The sequence below is a fragment of the Podarcis cretensis genome (assembly GCF_951804945.1).
Source record: "Podarcis cretensis genome assembly, chromosome: 3".
Classification (NCBI taxonomy): Eukaryota; Metazoa; Chordata; class Lepidosauria; order Squamata; family Lacertidae; genus Podarcis; species Podarcis cretensis.
Window position 1 is genome coordinate 5,334,427 of NC_137172.1, and position 22,163 is coordinate 5,356,589.

General features: G+C 48.4%; 2 protein-coding genes across 4 annotated transcripts in view; both read left to right on the forward strand.

Moving 5' to 3' along the window:
• MSRA (methionine sulfoxide reductase A) overlaps positions 1 to 12,349 on the forward strand; it is a 229,484-nt gene extending 217,135 nt beyond the window's left edge. For all 3 annotated transcript variants that reach the window (XM_079969021.1, XM_079969020.1, XM_079969022.1), the window contains one exon: positions 10,218 to 12,349. In XM_079969021.1, coding sequence (XP_079825147.1) covers positions 10,218 to 10,376 — 159 coding nt within the window. In that variant the 3' untranslated portion in view covers positions 10,377 to 12,349. The remainder of the gene's footprint in view (positions 1 to 10,217) is intronic.
• A 2,176-nt stretch (positions 12,350 to 14,525) lies between these two features.
• Positions 14,526 to 21,182, forward strand: LOC307211853 (serine protease 55-like). Its single transcript, XM_079968961.1, has 5 exons — positions 14,526 to 14,718; positions 14,968 to 15,163; positions 16,541 to 16,782; positions 18,204 to 18,346; positions 20,754 to 21,182. The coding sequence occupies exons 1-5, from the start codon at positions 14,664 to 14,666 to the stop codon at positions 21,159 to 21,161; spliced, it is 1,044 nt and encodes a 347-aa protein (XP_079825087.1). The 5' UTR covers positions 14,526 to 14,663; the 3' UTR covers positions 21,162 to 21,182.
• The last annotated feature ends 981 nt before the right edge of the window (positions 21,183 to 22,163 follow it).

Consider the following 22,163-nt stretch of genomic DNA (forward strand, 5'->3'; position numbering starts at 1 on the left):
TGCCTGGATTAGACCAATTCATTGAGAATAAGGCTACCAATGACTATATGCCTTCTCTGGGATCAGAGACAACACATTTCTAAACACCGGGGGAGAAGAGCGTGAGGCGGCTGTTGCCGCCATGCCCAGCTTGTGGGCTTCCCATTTGGGACATCCGTAAGAAACAAGACACTGGATTAGATGTGCCCCCATTTGGCCTGATCCAGTAGCCGGGCTCTTCTCATGTTACATTTTTTGGGTGAGGGAACACTTTTTCTCTTCTCAGCAATTTTGGCGCTTTTCCAGGCCTCCCTTCGCGGGTCTCGTTGCAATCTAAATCCTTGTTCTGAAATGTTCTGTTTACAACAGGGAGGCAGTATTTTTAGTGTCTGATAGAAGCATCACATGCAGAAGAGTCACTTGCAGATGAAAGCCGGAGGGCTGTTTATGCTCTACTGATAGGGACCGTGCCAATGAAGGCTGGGTTAAGGTGCGAAAGGGAGTTCGGGTTGCTCTTTCCACTCTTCCCCACCCCTTGCCCAGCAATAAGCTGGCGTCCTTGATAAAAAGAGCAACCGCAACTGACGTTCGGGAGAGGGAGGAGGCTCGCCACCCTCTCTTCTCTTGGAACTTCCTGTAATAATCTAACCAAACAGTTTTGAGATTTCAGAACGCTCCCCGCTTCCTAATTAGGACAAGCTTAAAAGGGAACAGTTGGCATTCCCGTTGGTGAGGCCCATGTGCTACCTGCAGCAGGCCAAGTCGAGAATGAAACTGATTTCTCCCTTACCTACCTTCCGCGTTCAGCAGCTGCTCCGAACAGGTGCTCACTCTCCTCGGAGCAGATGGCACCAAAAGTAGGCTTGTTGGCAAGTTTCTCTACAAAGCGGCCCTTCTTCTCGCATGCATTGATGTGCGTATGCAAAGAGGCACATGCAATCGGCGCTCCCCCTTTTTGTTGTTGTTGATGTAGCTTCACTTGCCATAGAAGGTCAGTAACTGACGGATCCTCCCGGCTCTCAACAGTTACTTTCGGGATCGAGTGGCAATTGCTAAGTAGGGAACCGTTCTGAAAGCATCCGGGTTCTGTGCGACCTCTGTTTAAAGAGCCATGCATCTGTGAGCATTTAGCTAGGGTCTGGATTCCCCTCAAATTTCAACTGAATGGTTGTTGTTGTTTAGTCGTTTAGTCGTGTCCGACTCTTCTTGACCCCCTGGACCAGAGCACGCCAGGCACTCCTGTCTTCCACTGCCTCCTGCAGTTTAGTCAAACTCATGCTGGTAGCTTCGAGAACACTGTCCAACCATCTCATCCTCTGCCGTCCCCTTCTCCTTGTGCCCTCCATCTTTCTCAGCATCAGGGTCTTTTCCAGGGAGTCTTCTCTTTTCATGAGGTGGCCAAAGTATTGGAGCCTCAGCTTCAGGATCTGTCCTTCCAGTGAGCACTCAGGGCTGATTTCCTTCAGAATGGATACGTTTGATCTTCTTGCAGTCCATGGGACTCTTAAGAGTCTCCTCCAGCGCCATAATTCAAAAGCATCAATCCTTTGGCGATCAGCCTTCTTTATGGTCCAGCTCTTACTTCCATACATCACTACTGGGAAAACCATAGCTTTAAAACCATACAGTGGTACCTCGGCTAAAGAACTTAATTCGTTCCGGAGGTCCGTTCTTAACCTGAAACTGTTCTTAACCTGAAGCACCACTTTAGCTAATGGGGCCTCCTGCTGCCACCGCGCCACCGAAGCACGATTTCTGTTCTCATCCTGAAGCAAAGTTCTTGACCTGAAGCACTATTTTTGGGTTAGCAGAGTCTGTAACCTGAAGCGTCTGTAACCTGAAGTGTCTGTAACCCGAAGTACCACTGTACTTTGAACTGCTTTTCGAAACAGGGCACTTTTACTTGCTTAGTACACTTATATGCTGCCTGTTCTCCAAGGAGCTCAAGGCAGCTTCTGTTCTGTCCCCACAACAACCCTATGAGGTATAGAGACTGACCCACCCAGTGGGGATTTGAATCCAGGTCTCACTGGCCTTAGTCTTAAACACTCCAGCCACTGTACCACATCAGCTGCCTGCACAGAATATTCAATTTTTAAAAAAATTAAAAAAATAAACTTTTACAGCAATAAACACACAACTTCATTTTCTTCCAGCACCAATGTGAGCATGTGTAGTCCATCAGGATTGGCCCTGTGAAACTATGATGCAAAAACCCCCCTAGACTCAGTGAGTGGTGCTGGGCAATGCAGGCCGGTTGGTGTTACTTGAGATCTGTTTGCATTGTATCATATTTTCCTTGCTGTTTTCCTTTTTGATTTCCTTTGTGCATTCCGTTTCATTTTCTTGCACTATTTGGTGTGTTGTTGTTTTTTTGTGGGGGACAAATGGATTGACCTCTATCACAATCACAAATGGGGAGAGTGCTGTTGCACTCATCTCCTAGAGAGCCAGTGTGGTGTAGTGGTTAAGAGCGATAGTCTCGTAATCTGGGGAACCAAGTTCGCTTCCCCGCTCCTCCACATGCAGCTGCTGGGTGACCTTGGGCTAGTTACACTTCTCTGAAGTCTCTCAGCCCCACTCACCTCACAGAGTGTTTGTTGTGGGGGAGGAAGGGAAAGGAGAATGTTAGCCACTTTGAGACTCCTTAAAGGGAGTGAAAGGCGGGATATCAAATCCAAACTCTTCTTCTTCTTCCTACTCACGAGTTTTCCATGGGCATCTGGTTGGTCACCGTGACAACAGGATGCTAGCTTAGATGACCTTTGGGCCTGATCCAATGGATTTCTTCTTACATTATTATGGGATAATGTGAACCCAGCAATGAAGGGCAGAGAGGCAAATTGGTCTCCGCTTACATGGGTCTGTCCATGCTGCCTAATATGCATTTTCCACCTGGTCAGCCTGTATACAAAATTTCTGTTTGTCAAGCTCTGCACTGAGAAGTAGCTGCACAATTGACCAAATATGATAGGGACACATGAAGTGCAGTTACAACTTTGCATATCCGAACTTCCTGGTTCTGTAGATGTGCCTCATTGCAGGGGCACAGAGAGTGGCGTATGCTAACCTCATTACTGTGGAGCAAGGAGGTCGTGCCGAGGCCCCTATGATGCAGTCACAATTCTTTTATAACAGACTAATGCTCCCAATAAAGCATAGTGCACGTAATGGCAGCCAGTAAGGTCTTCATGATGGTGGTTCTGTAGCAATTAGGGATCGGGGAGGAATGCGTTTCGTCCGCTTTTCACAGTGGTCCAGCCCAATCCAACACTCCTGAACTCTCAGAACTACACAAATTACACTGATTTTGCAGTGCATTTTCAGTGCTTGTCAGGGGGTTGGACTCGATGGCCCTTGTGGTCTCTTCCAATTCTATGATTCAGTGTGCACAAAGTACGCAGAGGATGTGCTCAAAATACGTGCTTTACAGGTGAATGCACTGAAATGCATCAAAAAGTGCATATTTCATGTAAAATGTATGTCTTTTACATGAAAGGCACATGCAAAATACGTACGATTCAGATGCGGTCTGGTCATGTCTTCCTTTGAAAAATCCACTTGCCGCTGGGTGGCCCCGACCTACGATCATGCTTGTTTGAAGGCTTGGTTGCTAAAGGAATCAGTAGGAGATAAGGCCATGTTCCTAAGCATTCTTTCTTTGTGTTTTGCTTTCCCAATTCCCCCCCCCCACACACCCTCTTACTTTGTTAACCTGGTTTATTGCTCGGTAACTTACCTGTCTGTATAAACCAGTCCCCTTTCTGTCCATTTCATGCGTCAGAAGCAGGATTTTGTCTACCAAACCTCATGATGTAATAAAGTCATGAACTTGCTCGAGCGAAGCCAATGGGACATCAGTACTTGCATCACAGACCATGGTGGAAGGCCTTATTGTGAGTCTTCTGGTCACTCAAGACGAGTCAATGCCATGGCTCTGGAATATGCTAAAAGGATCAGTTGCTCCTCTCTGCACATTCCACAAAATGCAGGGGCTGTCGTGCACACCCTTCTCCCTGTTGTTGAAGTTTTGGCCTGATGGTTCCCTCTCTCCCAATTGTGCCTCGCAAGCCTCGTCACGTTCATTCAAGCCATGTAAACCAACATGGGCTTCAAGAGTCAGAGGCGCTGACCAGAAGGGCTTTGCTCATTTCCTTTCTCTCTGGGCACAAAAGACCCCCACGCTTGCTTGGCTTTGCTGTTCATTTTGAACAAACAACTGGAGCCAAAGCAACCAGATGAGACTGACATCTGTCTCTTTAACTCTTGCCAAGTCACTGCTGTTCCATGGCTGGCAGGGAAGGAGAGGGGCTGCAAACGCCAAGTTCTCTTGGAAAGGCATGGTGCATTCCTTGTTACTCTCCCTCCCTCCATCTCCCTCGCCTGCCTCTTCCCTCTCTTCCCTCTCGTGCATCTGGTGCTTCTGCCGTGGCTGGAAAGAGAGCAATAATGGAAGTCGGGAAGGAGATCAACGCTAACAGGGGGACAGAGCCTGTAGTTTATAAGACCACACCCTGTTTAAAAGGCAGAGAGAGAGAGAGAGAGGTCCTGCCATACATTTAAAGCACTCATATACACTTTAACAGCTCCCCCCCCCAAAGAAATCCTGGGAAACGTGGTTTGTTAAGGGTGCTGGGAGATGTAGCTTTGTGAAAGGTCTCCTCTAACACCTCCCAGCACCCTTTATCAAATTATAGGTCCCGGGATTTGCCATGCCTGTTGAAGTGGTATGGTGGGAATGTGGCGTGGGAAGTGCTAGCCCTCCAGAACAGATACAGCTACCAAGGTGAGAAGAGCAATAGCTGCAAGGACTAACACACAATAAAACAGAAGAAGGTTTTCAAGAGGTGTCCGATTCTGGAATCGTGCCTTCCTTGCAGCACAACACCCCCTGCAAAATCTCCAGCGTTTTGCGGAAAAAAATAGGACCGCTCTTGCCCATGCGTCATACCTGGGAGACTCCCACTCAGTCAGTGTAGACCCATCTAAACCGAACAGGTGCCCTCCAGATAGTTTGGTCTCTAGCTCCCTCCCTCTCTGACTATTGGCTGTGGCAGTTAGGGAAGCTGTAGTCCCCAAACAACTACCGTATTTTTTGCTCTATAAGACTCACTTTTTCCCTCCTAAAAAGTAAGGGGAAATGTGTGTGCGTCTTATGGAGCGAATTCAGGCTGCGCAGCTATCCCAGAAGCCAGAACAGCAAGAGGGATTGCTGCTTTCACTGCGCAGCGATCCCTCTTGCTGTTCTGGCTTCTGAGATTCAGAATATTTTTTTTCTTGTTTTCCTCCTCCAAAAGCTAGGTGCGTCTTGTGGTCTGGTGCGTCATATAGAGCGAAAAATACGGTAGGTTGAAGAAGGCTGAAGAAGGCAATACCGAGTCAGCTGGGCCTTTGGTTTGACATAGACAAGCCAGTTTCCTACCTTCCTAACACCTAATATTCCTAAGCATATGTGCTTTTTATGCCATTTCAAAGACGCTTTCCCTGATTTCTCCCAGCAGACAAATTATGGGCAAGCTAGTAGGTGAGTGGCTTCCTAGTGGATTACAGTGGTGCCCCGCAAGACGAATGCCTCGCAAGACGGAAAACCCGCTAGACGAAAGGGTTTTCCGTTTTGGAGGTGCTTCGCAAAACGAATTTCCTATGGGCTTGCTTCCAAGACGAAAATGTCTTGCGAGTTCCTGCGGGGGGTTTTTTCCTTCCCCCCCTTTTTCTAAGCCACTAAGCCGCTTATCGGCTGAGCCGCTAAGCCGCTAAGCCGCTTATCAGCTATTCCGCTAAGCCGCTAAGCCGCTTATCAGCTGATCCACTAAGCTGCTAATAGCGCTAAGCCACTAAGCCGCTAATGGTCTTGCTTCGCAAGACGAAAGAAACGCAAGACGAAGAGACTCGCAGAACGGATTCTTTTCGTCTTGCAAGGCACCACTGTAGTCAATTGGGGCTGTTTCAGGAAAATGGGATCGGATGAAGTACATGCTTCTATAATGCCTAAAGGAAAACACAGGGCTCATCCACACTTAAATTTGCTCCACATTGCTAGGCAGAGGTCTGGTCTTTCCAGGTCCTTGTTCAAGTGCTTTTGCAGGGGTTACCTTGCCGCTCCCCCCGCAAAACCCACTATTGGCCACTAATTAGGAGCAAATGGCAATTCACAGAAAACCTGAATTGCTGTTTCCTCCATTTCAGTGGTAATGATCAGGTTTCCTCAAGGAAAGCTGCAGGGCAGAAAAGAAAAGAAAAAAAAATGCACTTGGATTCAGATCAGGAAAGTTCATATCTTTGCCTAGAAAGCGTGCAGGGCAGAAGGTGGATAAACCCTCAGCTACATACACAGATTAACTTTCTCCTGCATATTGGAGCTTCTGCAACTTTCCCCAGAGATGGGAAACGGGGCCGTTCCAATCTTGCCCCAATAAATTTATCATGGTGAATGCGTCTTGCTCACACTCTGGTTGGCCTCCATAGTCCAGCGGCTATTTGGGGGGGGGGGGACAGGTGCAGCCAGAAGCTTAGGTGTCCCTTGCGATGGGCAGCTATCAAAGCAGCCAGCCTCTCGGGTGAATATTTCACACTCAGATCTGCAGGGGTTAAAAGCAAAGCACAGTTTCTGTTCGGAGGGCAGAAAGGGAGCCTCTGAGCAGGAGTTGTGCCCAGTGCCCTTGAGAGCTGGAAAAAAGAGAGGGCACAATTTGCGCTTTAAATTATCCTCTCTCTTTTTAACTTAAAAGTCTTCTCTGCAGGACCGAACAGCCTGTCCTAACCCCTAGACCCCTTTCTGAGATTTTAGCAGCTGGCTTCGTCAGCAGGCCAATATAAGGAGGGCACAGAGGTCAGAGTCTGAGCTCCTGTCCCTGATTTATCAGCCGCCACCAGCAGGCTTGTGGCAAAAGCAAGGTCGGAAGCCGATCCTGCAGCAAGCGCGCGTGGGCCGCGCAGAGACTTACAGGGTCCGGAGGGCTCCTTTTATCTGCTAGGAGGACGTGGGCGGGTTACAGGTCAAAAGTTGCTTCTCTGCCAGCCAGAACTGGCGCCTGGGCTGCCTCCCATTGCCTCCTGTTCTCAGATCTTACGTTCCCAAGAATGAAGAAAGGTGACCTGGTTTCTGCTATCCCCAAACCGCAGGATGATGAGTTGACTTTGCTCAGAAGTCCAGCTGCATGCAAACTCTGTTTTAGCTGCTCTGCCTTCAAAAGGCACAGATGGGTGTGTGTGTGAGAGAGAGGAATAGGGTGCCATTTGAAGGCATCCAGAAACAGGGTGCTCTGGAAATACGAGGGAGCTCAGAAAGGCAAAAGTTGAGCTGCTGCTGTACGCCTTTGGCTCAGAGGCATGTTCCGCAGAGCTGTTTTGCCGGGGGGGGGGGCCTTTCGGTGACACAGCATTTTGGGGGAGCATCCTTTGTTTATTCACAGCACACCACTTTCAGACTTTGGATGTAAACAAGAAAGCCTTCCTTTTCTTTCCTTTTTCGCACCATCTTAGACTCCCCACGGTATGGTGCCAGCAGCCAAAACAACAACAGTCCAACTCCGTGGAATTGGATTCTTCCAAACACCTTTTCCGCCGTTAGGGGAAATACATTTCCCCCCTCCTTTTCCTCCCCCTGGAGCCATGCCTGCTTCACTAACTGCGAAGACTCGGGATTTAACTCTTTATTTATTCGTGCGTTGTAGTTCACCCTGCTCTTCGTTTCATCATCACAACAACCCAGAGAGGTAGGTTAGGCTGAGAGGCAGAGACTGGCCCAAAACTCACCCACTGAGCTCTGTGCCTGAGCGCAGATTTGAACTGTACACTCCCTGTTGTCCTAGTATGACACGCCAACCACTAAAGCAATGTGGCTCTCTTGGTCACATTCCCCCCTGGGCTCCTTTGGGAAGAAGGGCAGGATATAAACCGAAGAGATATGTAAGTAAACAGGGTTCAAGGAAACCAACAGGCTTTCTCCTACATTCACATTGCTCTCACATAAAAAGCAAAGGTAGCTGTGTTGGTCTGTGGATAAGGGGAAACTCCTCAAATCCACAACTAGGCAATGCCTTTATTAAGGTCAGCTGAAAACATTGCAAATTTGTGGCAAGCTTTCGAGTTCTCAGGACTCGAAATCAGGTAGAATGCTACACATAGCAGTGGGTGATGGGGAACAAGAAAAAAATTAGGGGAAACCAGACAACAGAAAGACCCAAAATTGGGCTGTGTGCTGTCTCTATGAGGTCAGCTTATGAACTCCATTCCAAGATGGATATGGCTGGCTGGGTATGTCTCTCCTAGGTGATTATAGATATCAGGTTACTCACCTAATGAAGAATTAGCTGCTCCCCATTTCTGAGAAATCAGCTCTACAAACATCCTCCCACTCATTCCATTTCCTTCTTGGCTGAGATTGCACTATGTAAGAACCATTTATTTTAACCCAAAACTTTGGCAAGATAAAGGGGTTAGATGGGATCCCCCATAGCAGTGGAAATAGCCAGTCTTTGTCTGGAGAAATTGGATCAAAGCAATCTGTTTTTTTGCAATCAATGGATTGGAACAAGTCTCTGGTATATAGTGAATGCCCCCACCCCCATTTTCTGTAGTATGTTGTTGTTTAGTCGTGTCCGACTCTTCGTGACCCCATGGACCAGAGCACGCCAGGCACTCCTGTCTTCCACTGCCTCCCGCAGTTTGGTCAGACTCATGTTTGTAGCTTTTCTGTAGTATAGTAGACCTATATGGCTACCATTCTGGAAAGCAAGTGAAAGTAATTTCACACACCCCAATTTGCTTCCAATTTGTTCTCTGACAGCTGGGGTAAAAAAACCCCCACTTTCGCCGCCTCCAAGCCATGCAACTAAGAGAAAAGGTTCTTTAAACATGCACCCAGAAATGGAAGGAAGTCAACAATAAGGATTCTGGGCTGCATCAATAGGATTCAAATTCTGGGCTGCATCAGTAGGAGTATAGCATCTAGATCAAGGGAAGTAATAGTGCCACTGTATTCTGCTCTGGTCAGACCTCACCTGGAGTACTGTGTCCAGTTCTGGGCACCATAGTTCAAGAAGGACACTGACAAACTGGAACGTGTCCAGAGGAGGGCAACCAAAATGGTCAAAGGCCTGGAAACGATGCCTTATGAGCAACGGCTAAGGGAGCTGGGCATGTTTAGCCTGGAGAAGAGGAGGTTAAGGGGTGATATGATAGCCATGTTCAAATATATAAAAGGATGTCACATAGAGGAGGGAGAAAGGTTGTTTTCTGCTGCTCCAGAGAAGCAGACACGGAGCAATGGTTCCAAACTACAAGAAAGAAGATTCCACCTAAACATTAGGAAGAACTTCCTGACAGTAAGAGCTGTTCGACAGTGGAATTTGCTGCCAAGGAGTGTGGTGGAGTCTCCTTCTTTGGAGGTCTTTAAGCAGAGGCTTGACAACCATATGTCAGGAGTGCTCTGATGGTGTTTGCTGCTTGGCAGGGGGTTGGACTCGATGGCCCTTGTGGTCTCTTCCAACTTTATGATTCTATGATTCTAAGGAAGGAACTCTCATGGGACTGGAGCATCTGGTTGGCTACCATGAGAAAAGGATGCTGGAATAGATGGACCACTGGCCTGATCTAGCAGGCTCTGCTTACGTTCTTATGTCCTCCCTGGGTAGACCCCACCCTGGCATTGTGGACTCCTCTCCTGATGCCCACATATAGAGGAGGGGGCCTCCATGCATATAGTTCAGGCATCTCCAACAGGTAGGTCGTGATCTACCGGTAGATCACTGGACGTCTGCGGTAGATCACTGGTAGATCATTGGCTCTCCCCAAAGATGCTGAACAACTGTGACGCCCCTAAAAAGAGTTCAACATTTTACCTCCTCAACAACTTTGACCCAACCAACCCCCCCAAAAATGGGCCTTCCTCCTTCCTAAACAGAGCTCAACAACTTTGACCTGAACCCAAAAAAGGGGGTAGATCACTGCCAGTTTTTAACTCTCTGAGTAGATTGCAGTCTCTTGGGAGTTGGCCACCCCTGATATAGTTCACCATGCAGAGACTTCTCTGGAATTTGCAGCCCTGAACTATCAGGTTTGCAGATTCCGGGGACGTTTTCACATGTGCAACCACGTGTGTAGAGACCCTCAAGCTATAGACTCCTGAATTGGGCTCTAGCCTCTGTTTGTTGGCTGGTGGGCCAATCAAATGAATTTCTTACCTCAGTGGAAACAATTCCTAATGGGATTCTCCCTCCTTTTCCTCCCTCTGGCAGGTGTTGACGGAGAACGGCTTCGGCACGATCACCACTGAGATCCGCGAGGCTCCAGAGTTCTATTACGCTGAAGAATATCACCAGCAGTACTTGAGCAAGCACCCTAATGGCTACTGCGGACTTGGAGGCACTGGGGTTTCCTGCCCCATCGGCGTCTAAAAGAGATCTTTCCTCCTGCGACCACCTCAGCACCTTAAAGCAAGATGTCGGACGCAAAGGGACATGCTCTGAATCTTTCCTACCATTTCGCTGCAGTCTTCAGGGTGCTCTCCCCACGAGTGAATGCCGTGAAATCAAAGGCACCTGCTTGCAAGGAAAGGCTGAGAGCTGAGCTATACATTTAGCAGAGCCACATGCCTGGAGTCCTTGTTGGACTCCACCACTTCAGGATGCAGACGGGGAAAATCACTTTTGTTTCATGCTCCTCCATATAAGTAAAAACGAATTCACAGCATAAAGAAAATCAGCTCATCGGATGCCTCAACTGGTGTACTGCCATAGCCTGGAATATTAATTTTCTACGCACAAAGTGTTTGGGTTTTTTAAAAAAAGAAAGGGGAGCATTTAAAAACGCACTCCCCCGTTCTACATTCTGAAGTGGTGCAGTCCAGGAAGGCCTGTAATGTGTAATTTTGTGGAATCTACATGGCTCGGGATCCCAACACAAGCACCGTAGGTGGGCACAGACTCTGCAGTGGAACCCAGGGATGGACTGGGTGTTTCACGCTGTGTACCAACATTAGCCCTGGAATCTGAAGGGGGTGTGGAAGTCAAAGCTGTGTGTTCCCATGCAGGAGAGAGAAGAGATAGAAAAACAAGATGATGGGGGGTGAAAGCCTTTTGAGAAGCAGGCAACAAAGAAAGAGCAAAATATCTGCACACACCTCTAGCTTCTTTGCTCATACTTGCAAAGCCCCCGTTCGGTTGTTCAAGCCCCGTTCACGGGGTTAGAATATTTTGCAGGGTTGACGGGGATATTCTGGTTGCCCCCACCTTCTGTTGCTTCCCTGTCACCCAACCTCCACCATCCTCCATGCACCAGGGCTGAAGGTTTGAAGCGAGCAACCTCTGCAGACTCCCCCCCCCCACAGGATTTAGAAGCCAGTTTTGTAGAGCTCTGTATCAACAGCATGACACCCCAGCATGAGGAAAGCAGTCTTCACATCTCCCAACGCTGATTCATGCAGCGGGTTAGGGGCGAGAATGTGACAAGAGAGGGTGGGGATGACAAGAATGGCCCCTCTTCTCCCACGATGGAATCCTGATGGTGTGAATTCATTTTGAAACTGGTGCCAGAGCTCAGTTATATCAGTCTGCGTTCAGCTAATGCCTTAATTCTGTGGGTTCAGGCAGCCACAGATCTTTTACGTGTGCTCTTGCAGAAGTTACCGTATTTTTTGCTCTATAAGACTCACTTTTTCCCTCCTAAAAAGTAAGGGGAAGTGTGTGTGCGTCTTATGGAGCGAATGCAGGCTGCGCAGCTATCCCAGAAGCCAGAACAGCAAGAGGCATCACTGCTTTCTCTGCACAGCGATCCCTCTTGCTGTTCTGGCTTCTGGGATTCAGAATATTTTTTTTCCTTGTTTTCCTCCTCCCAAAACTAGGTGCGCCTTATGGTCTGGTGCGTATTATAAAGCGAAAAATACGGCAATTCTGTTGGGAGGCATTTTGGGAGCTACGTGGGCACAACTGAGATGCTTTTGCAGCTGTGGTATATAAAACTTCTGCTATCCTCTCGGGGTGGGGAATTTGCTGGAAATAAGTGTGAAAATTGAGAGCTTGGACTGTGGGGAAGTCTCTTGACTGAAGGAGGAGCTGCAAGGATTGATTTCTGTAGCATCAGATGTGCAGTTTTATAAGCTCCTCGGCCCATGGGTACCCTTCTGTTACTGCCCCAGATGTCTGTGGCATGCAATTCCCACCCCCATCCCCCCAAAAGGACTCCTGTGATTCTCTCCCCAGTCCTTCACTCAGTTGTAAAGAATGCAGTTGTTTCTTATTTGTGAGAGTAGCTATGACATGGGGAAAGCTGAAGAAACCTGGCTTCTCCTGACCCAGGGGGTGGTCTGGATCGGCAAGGAGACTGTATCAAATGTAATGCAATAAAGAGCGAAAGGTTGCTAAGGAAAAAAGATGTCTTGTGCTGTTATCTCGAGTCCACGTACCCAAGCAATGGATCCAAACTACGAGAAAGAAGATTCCACCTAAACATTAGGAAGAACTTCCTGACAGTAAGAGCTGTTTGACAGTGGAATTTGCTGCCAAGGAGTGTGGTGGAGTCTCCTTCTTTGGAGGTCTTTAAGCAGAGGCTTGACAACCATATGTCAGGAGTGCTCTGATGGTGTTTCCTGCTAGGCAGGGGGTTGGACTCGATGGCCCTTGTGGTCTCTTCCAACTCTATGATTCTATGATTCCATGATTCTATGATTCTAAGCCTTGGAGCTGCTTTTTGGCTCTATACAACGAGGCTGCCGACCTGAAGAAGAAGAAGAAGAAGAAGAGTTTGGATTTGATATCCCGCTTTATCACTGCCCGAAGGAGTCTCAAAGCGGCTAACATTCTCCTTTCCCTTCCTCCCCCACAACAAACACTCTGTGAGGTGAGTGGGGCTGAGAGACTTCAGAGAAGTGTGACTAGCCCAAGGTCACCCAGCAGCTGCATGTGGAGGAGCGGAGACGCGAACCCGGTTCACCAGATTACGAGTCCACCGCTCCCCTCTGTAAAGCTACAGATCAGGTCCCTCCATAACTAAGGTTTCTGCTGAGATGCCCACTGCTGGAACGCCAACCAGCTAATCAATCCTTGCACCACCGTTCTGCCCGCTTCTATCTTCTTCCGTGGCAAACAAATGTGGGTTGGATCGTTTTGATGGCCACATGCTCAAAGCCACAGACCCACGACCGCTTCAGGGCATTCTCCTTCTGCCCTGCAGTTGGGTGGTGAGAATGGGTCATGTGGCGTAGGCGCCAACTCCCCGGGGCACCCACGAAATTCCCCATGGAGGGGTCGGGCACCCCCTTTGGTGCCAAGGCCATGCACGCTGCATGGCACCCACGGTCGTGGGGCCAAACTGGCTCGGTGGTGAGCAACATTCCCCACCACCACCCATCCTTTTCAATGTTTGTCCTTGGTTAGGGTCTAACATGTGATTCTGCCCTCCTTCCCGAGCTGCCCCCCTCATCCTTAGAAGGCATGGTTCCTATAGTAACAGAGCGCATTGTGTGGAAGCATTATACCTCCGAATTGTTCTGTTGTTCACCGTCAAGGAACCTGGCCCTATCTAATTTCCCAGGCGCAGGAGTGAAAAGGGGAATAGAGCATAATAGCGCTGCAGCTGATTCTTTACTCGTGGCTGCCTTCACCTCTTTGGTTAGTATTGGCCGGGCGGCGGGAGAGTGATATTTTCCTCCCGCTGCTGGGTGAGGGCCTCTGGCATGGGAAGGCCCATTTTCAAGGAGCAGTAAGAAATTGCAGCCTTGAAGCCGCCGTGCCTTTTGCACAAAGAGATTGGATTTATTAGCAAATCGGATACCACGGGCCTTGAGCTCAGCAAGTGTCGGGAGCGGATTTTCTCATTCCAGAAAACAAATGCCCCCCTTCAGCTGTTTGGGGCTATATATATTGCTATGCTGGGCTGCCGCCATTTGGAACGAGGTTTCGCTCGGTCTCTTATGTTCGTAAGTGCTGTGCGTGGATGCAAGACACACTTGCCCATTATCTCCATGGGTTTTTAGGCATTTCTGCAACCCACCACATAAAAGGTTCCTGGTTATTTGTAACCTGGATTACGACACTGTGACCTGACATAGCTAGAGGAGCTGCCATATTGGGCCCCATCTGCCCTATACATTGAAAGCAGATTTTCAACCCAAAATGCGTACAAAAAAATCTCACAGAGCAGATGCATTTGTCACTAGACTCCTGGTGTGTGTTTTTACATTAATATACGGTAATTTAATTTCTAAAATAGCAGGGGTGGGGATTATGCTACCTGGTGTGAAGTTTTTGGGTAGTACATGCCCGGAGTCTGGTGGTTATTTGTGTGTGTGTATGTGTATACACACACACACACACGAAGCTCATTTGAAAAGCCACTTTCCCTTTTCTTCCTTGGGATTGCCAGATCTTGACATTGGCTCCCTTGTGACACTTTCTCCTTTCAGTGTTCAGATATCCCCCTGGGGAATTTAACAGAGGCTAGACACCCGCAGGTTGCTGGCCTTCCAGCTCACTGCCAGACCCAGCATTCCATTATGACATCACCACAAGGGAACAGGCTGGTGGGTGACATCACATGGGGACTGGCAATGTGGGAGGAACTGTGAGTGATGTCACTTCTAGGCAAACAGATTGCTTATGTCCCGTACAATGAGGAATGATGGGATTGCTTCTTGTAGCTTCTGGTCTGAACATGAAGACTGAGGGCCTCTGTAGAACGAGGCTGAAATGCTACAGCGCCTTCTCCTGTTGCTAGCATCCTTCACGAGAATCTCCCATACAGGTAGGCGGATTCTGTTTCCGCGGTACGTCGTTTATTCCTGGTAGCTAGGTGGCAAAAAGCCCTCAGTCTTGGTGCTGTCCACAGGAACCAGGGGCGGGGAAAGAAAACGGGTTTGAAACACAAGTCATCGTGCTGCAAGGCCCATGGCCAAGACACACGCTTCCAGCCAAGCCCAGCCTCACTTTCCCTAGTCTGCCATATGGGCACAAATCTTGCAGGGAATGAAATAATTCTGCTATCTCTTGACAGAGCTACAGGCCTTGCCCCCTGTGCATTGTGGCCTGTGGCCTGAATTCAAAACCATCTCAGGATCAGGAGCAACAACTGCCTCCGAGATACTTCCCTGGCAGGCCAGCATCCAATCAAATGAGCTGCATTTCTGTGGAGGTGTGATTCTGAGCAGTTGGTGGGTTCTGTCTGCAGCTCACTGCTACACGGAGGAACTGTGAGTACTGAGGATTCCCTTTAAGTAGATAGCAAGTTGTCTTTAAAAATAATAAAATTCCCTGTGTTATTTTAATGGATGAATTAAGAGTATGATCCATAAAGAACCTTTGTCCCTGAGAAAGCTCACTCTCCAAACACTCTTTGGAGCAATCTTCAAATAATAATACTATATATTAATCGTGAACGCCTCCTTTGAGTATGGATCCTAAGCACCTTCCATACACAACTGGGAGGGATCAGTAGGCTCACGTTCAAATACACATATATATAATGAAAATGTAAGAATGTCGTCTTACTGCAGTTCACCTGGCTGCAGACAGGTGGTGCTATGAACTACAGTGTGATGGCAAGCTTGGGTCTCAGAGCTGTTAGGCCATTATAACAGGCAAGGAGGAGGGAACTGGAGATGAGAACCAGGGAAGGAGGCAGGAAGGCGGGCAACTGGTGGCCCAGGTGAGTGAGCAGGCAGGCCGCCCACCCAGGTGAGCAAGCATTCCAGGCAAGCTGTAGAAGTTTGACATGGCCTGTGGGGAAGGGCTGGTTTTGGCAAGGTGCAAAGAGACACTCGGAGGGGGGAGAGAAAGGAAGAGAGACGAGAGAACGGAAGACAGACAACTCAGCCAGGCAGTACATGGACCAGGTGAGTGGGTGGGCACCCCAGACAGGTGAGTGGGTGGCCCAGGGGTGCTTTGGCAAGGAGTAAGAGGTGTGTGTGTGTGTGTTTTAATACAGTCATACCTTGGAAGTTGAACGGAATTGGTTCCAGAAGTCCGTTTGACTTCCAAAACATTCGGAAACCAAAGCACAGCTTCCGATTGGCTGCTCACCAAAACATTTGGAAACCGGAACACTCACTTCCGAGTGTCAATCATTCGGGAGCCAGTTTGTTCGGGAGCCAAGACATTTGAGATCCAAGGTACGACTGTGCTAGAAAAAAGAATACTCAAGGAGAGGAAGGTCAAATGGCTTAATGCTTAATTACTACTAAGCATGCCCATTGGACAGTGCTGCCCAGCTGTTAGGTGGGTGGAATGGAAAACTGGGCAAAGAGGGAATAGAATGGAGTGTACTGAAAAAGGGCAGAGCTGGCTTTCAGGAAACATGTACAAGAATGTTTCCCACTGCAATGTTTTGCTGCATGTTCAACTTTCTGGGTACCAGCCTGAGGCTTTGCCTCTTGTTTGTTTTGCTTCACCTTGGGAATGGTGGGGGGAGAGCGCATGGATCCCAGCACACAAATGTTGCCCCACAAGCCTTCCCCACTCTTTCTAAGCTGTTTTATGCTCATTCAAGTCATTGGTTCATTGGAACACAGTCCTGGGGTTCGTTGTTCGATCTTTGTTGATGCTCTGCCCCTCTTTCCTTTGTCCCCAAGTCCTTCAGATCTCCATGTAGTGGTTGCTTTGAATGGGCATGAATTGGAGAGAATGAAGTTGGACAGGGTGCTCATCCACGAGGACTTTGACTGTACAAACCTGAACAACGATGTTGCTTTGCTCCTGCTGGCCTCCCCAGTAGACTTCGGCGAAGAGAGGAATCCCATTTGCCTGCCCTTGCTGCAGGACCTTGGAGCGTGGCAAGACTGCTGGGCTGCAACTTGGAGATCCACCACGCCTGGTATTGCATTTTCTAGTCCAGAGCTCAGTAAAAAAAACACTCCCCTGAGTTTTCCACACAGACATGCACTCGCTGCTGTAAGTCGGAGCAGATGGGGCGTGTGAATGTGCAGGTATCCATTGGCTCAGTCTGCACTTCAAGGTGAAACGATCAAATCCACAGTTTCCGAAACCACATGTGAACCCAAACACAGCTGTCCCCTTTGAAATTCGCATTTGAATTTTGCAATGCAGTTTTCCAGCCAAGTAACGTGCAGAAAATTCATACGCTCGTGTAAAGTGTACATGAAAACTCAAGTACTGGTTTAAAATAATACAGAAAAATGCATTATGTTAGGGAGAGTTGCTTTGTAAAAATGTGTGCGTGTGACAAAATTGCATAGAAACAGGAGAAATTTGTACTAAGGTGCTGATTAATTCTCATGAGAACTTTAAAGGGCTTTCCCCCAAAACTGATAGGAAGATACAGATAACCAAACATAAGATTTAGGGAGATTTTAGGAATGAGAAATGGAGAGAAACAAAAACTGTTGGATTCTGAGCGTGATTGTGGCAGCTAGACTGCTGACTGGGAGTGGCTGCCGAGACCACATAACACCAGTCTTGAAAAACCTACATTGGCTCCCAGTATGTTTCCAAGCGCAATTCAAAGTGTTGGTGCTGACCTTGAAAGCCCTCTGTCCAGTATATCTGAAGGAGCGTCTCCACCCCCATCGTTCTGTCCAGATACTGAGGTCCAGCTCCGAGGGCCTTCTGGCAGTTCCCTCCCTGCAAGAAGCCAAGTTACAGGAAACCAAGCAGAGGGCCTTCTTGGTAGTGGCACCCACCCTGTGGAACGCCCTTCCAGAAGATGTCAAAGCGATAAACAACTACCTGACATTCAGAAGACACCTGAAGGCAGCCTTGTTTAGGGAAGCTTTTAATGTTTGATGCATTACTGTATTTTAATATTTTGTTGGAAGCCACGCAGAGTGGCTGGGGAAGCCCAGCCAGATGGGCGGGGTACAAATAATAGATTATTATTATTATTATTGAACTGGGAACTCAATGGCTTGTGACAGAGACCTCCCCATGAGATCTCACTGGAAGGAACCAGCACAAAATGATCCAGAGCAAGTGGAATCACCAGCCTTTGTAGCTGGCAGGCTATAGATTTGGCCTCCGAATTGCCCAGACCTTTTGCCCTTGCCCTGGCCAGCAGTGCAACCCTTTTGCCTTGATGCCATGCCACCAGCATCCGAGGCTCCTCTTGGGCTTCGAGAAACACAGGCTCTCCTTTTCTCAATTCCAGAGCAGCACAAGTCTCCGCGCTGCACAGAGCGGTGAGGCCTAAACGAAGCCCCCGCCGTCCCATTTACCCCCTCTCCTCCTCCTGTCGTTTCTGAATGCCGCCGCCTCCCCCTCTTTCCTCTGTGCCTGCAGGCGACGAGAACACACCGACCAGAGTGCTAAAGAAAACGGAAATGTCTCTGGTCGGTGGGGAGACCTGTTCCAAGAGCGTACAGGGGCTGACGGAGAGCATGCTGTGCGCCGTCTCTGACGAAGGAGGGAAGGAGACCTGCAAGGTATAATGAATCTGGCTGTGTACTGCTGTGCCGCAGGCCGGGTAGGCAGGATGGATGCGGTAATGATCTTCGATCTCTTCCCCAGGCTTCCTGGGGGCTGCTAATGTTTCTCTGCACAGCCTCCGGAGAGATGGGGGAGACTTATTGTAGCAAGCGTACAAGTAGGGGAAGTCCTGGTCACCTACAAGGATATAGAAGCCGTGTCCTCCAGTCTTGTTCTGAGTCCCAAAAAAGGGGAGGAGAGATGTCTTCATGCTCCTTTATCCCTCCTTTTGATTATGTTTGTTCCTCTCCCTCCCTTTTCTCCTTCCTTCTCTTTAAGAGTTTGGGTATAATCTTCGACACCTCCCTTTCTATGGAGGTGCAGATTGCAGCTATAACAAAGGTGGCATTTTTTCATCTCCGCCAAGCTAAGCGGTTGGCTCCTTACCTCTCTCGCCCTGACCTAGCCACTGTGATCCACGCGACGGTCACCTCCAGACTGGATTATTGCAACTCGCTCTACATGGGGCTGCCCTTGAAGCTGACCCAGAAACTCCAGCGGGTGCAGAATGCCGCGGCAAGACTCCTTACGGGGTCCTTGCCACGGGATCACATTCACCCAGTCCTATACTCGGTGGAGTACAGGATCAGGTTTAAGGTGCTGGTTTTAACCTTTAAAGCCCTATACAGCTTAGGACCCTCGTACCTACGGGACCACCTCTCCTGGTATGTCCCACAAAGGACCTTACGGTCTTCAAACAAAAACATCTTGGAGGTCCCAGGCCACAGAGAGGTTAGGCTGGCCTCAGCCAGAACCAGGTCTTTTTCGGCTGTGGCCCCGATCTGGTGGAACGCTCTGTCACAAGAGACGAGGGCCCTGCGGGACTTGACATCTTTCCGCAGAGCCTGCAAGACAGAGCTGTTCCGCCAGGCCTTTGGCCAAGGCACAGTCTGACCCTCTCCTTTGGTAATCCTCACAGAACTCTCACCCAATGGTTGCCATTAATCTTATTTGAACTGATTTTAGAATGAACTGATTTTAGAATGTTGTATCATTTTACTGTTGTTAGCCACTCTGAGCCCGGCTTTGGCTGGGGAGGGCTGGATATAAATAAAATTTTATTATTATTTATTATTGTTCCCTTTTCTCCTTCCCCCTCCTCATTTTCTTGTCCTGCTTTTCTGCCTCCACTGATACACACTGTGTGTTCAGAGGAGTGAGCTTGTGGCTGGAGGTGGAAGCTCTTTAGGAAGAGATGTATATTCTTTACTCAAGATGAGGTTTTGCAGAGGGTTGGAACCAGGGCTTCCACACACCCCCAGCCGGAACTCACCAGAACTTAGTTCCAATACCCCTCAGATGGGCGCCATTGCCATTAAAAGAGAATGAGGGAGGTGTCTTTGGTGAGTTCCAGCACCTCTTTTTCTGGAAAAATAGCACTGGTTGAAACTGTATGGAAAATGCAGAAGGGAAAGGGGACAAGGGAAGGTGAGGAATTAATGTGGGGAATTTATAAACCACATGATTGCTATTTATTATCTATGGTGTGCCTTCGACGTGTCGGGGGCTTTGAGGCTTCGAGAGCAGAGGTCGCCTGCCTTGTGGGGCACCCAATCTTCAAATGACACAGTGGAGATAACAAAGAAAAGACATGAAATGGAGATTGGGGTAAACGGAGAAGAATGTGCCTTTGTTTTGGCTGAAACACAGGCTCAGAAAATGTCTCCATTTATGTTTTTAGAAACATTAAAAAAAAAAAAAACACTAAAGTGGCTGAGTTTTCCGATAAAACTGAAAATCCACAATTCACGTTAGGGCCATTCCGTGATTAGACCAACCAAATTGTCACTAAACTTTGGAGAAGCTTTTGATGCTTAAAGTCATTTGATGTGTAGTCATTGAACACCTAGCCTGGTGATGAAGGACTGTGGAAAACTCCCAACATTTGCGCACTATGTTCTGGTGTCTTGGTTGCCCATCAAGTGGCTGTTGTGTGAATTTTGGGGCCTATGGAGAGGAAAGTTTGCCTATGGACCTTGAGAGAGCGACTGCGCTGTCTCAGATTTGGGATACCCAACAGGGGTGTAACAACCCCTCACCACGAATAATAGCGCAAAACTGGCAGCTTCCTTTCTGCTGCTCCAGAAAGCAGGGCCCGAAAACAGTGCTTTCGAATTACAGGAATGAAGATTCCAACTAAACCTTAGGAATAACTTTCTGGCAGTAGGGGCTGTTCAGCAGTGCAATAGGCGACCTTGAAGGTTTGTAAACAAGAGTTTGGGTAGCCATCTGCGAAGGATTCATTCGTTGCAATTCCTATGTTGCGGGGATTGGACTAGATGAACCATGGGGTCCCTTCTGACGCCACAATTCTATGAGGATGTTGACCTCTTTCTCTTGTGTCCTTCTTCTGACCTCTCACAGGATGACAGTGGAGCTCCTTTGGTTTGCACTTCCGGAGAAGACAGGAGATGGTTTGCGGTTGGACTAGGCAGTCAGGGTGAGGCCTGCGAAGGAAAGGGCAGCCCCGCTGTCTACACTGTGGTTTTCAGCTACCTCAACTGGATAGAAGAGGTAACGGCCGAGGAAGGGAAACCATTTATCCCCGAAGGGGTGGACGTCATCGTAGCCGATTCCGAAATCCCTCCTCCCGGTTTGGCTGAGTTCGAAGAGGTGACGGCTGAGGAAGAAAAACCATCAATCCCCGAAGAGGTGGACGTTGTCATAACTCATCCCGAAATCCCCGTTCCCGGTTTGGCCGACTCTCCCTTCCTTTCCGCCCCCTGTGCCGTTGCTTCTGTTCTGATGTCGATACTTTTCCGTTTATTGTAATAAAATCCGCTTTGCAAATGCTCTCTCTCTCTCTTGCAAGAGTTCTCGCTCGCTTTCTTCATGCGTAAAATAAAGAAAGCTCCTAAAACGAAACCTGAGGGCCGTCAAATGAACATGCTTCCTGCACGTTCCCCCAGGGCTGACTTCTCAGGGATTTTTGCAAGTAGTGGCATGTTTTGCAATACGGAGGGACATCTTGTGGTTACACTGCGCACTGCAGCTAGAGAGAGGCTGCGCTGCAACAGAAGATGCTTTGTACATGCATCAACTACTGCTGTAGGCCACAGACCACCTCTGGCCCACCCCTGGCAATCCAGAATTTGACTCTGGCCCTCCTCTCTCAGACCCGCACCACCAATTATGCTACACCGGGTCAGGATGCTACAGGAGTGTGTGTTTCCCCTTTTGACAGATGGGCAGCATCACTCATCTGTCAATCACCTGATCTCAATCTCCATGACATCATGATGGGAGGGGTCATCCACGACATCTGGAAGGAAGCCGGTTGCAGAAGGATCGTTTGCATCACTGATAGTGCTGTTATTAATGGGTTTTGCCTCACTGTATGCTCGCAAATCTGCAGTAAGAGCAGTTGTTTGCAGAGAGGCTGCTAAGAAGTTCTCAGCGGGAGATGGGAATTATTCCTTCGCACCTTTATCTTTTCATTCCCTGCCTTGTGGAAAGTTTCCCCCTCTTCCTGCCACTTTCCTCACCCTTTGTGTGTGTGTCTTTTTTTAAGGCTGTTTACTGGCTGTGGGGGAGAGAAACTTTCTTTATCTCTGTGCAGCTCCTGGCATGTATTTGGCATTCATATCAGTAGTACCGACCATTTATTTCTTAGATAAAACAGAAATGCTTACCCAAAAAAATACACCAAGGCAGCATTCAGCATGCAAAATTATAATGAGGTAGATAAAAACATCACTAAAGATTAAGATTAACGTGTTTGTTTAACCCATTCTGCATTCAACATATTAGTAATTACTGTGATATTTTCTTTTC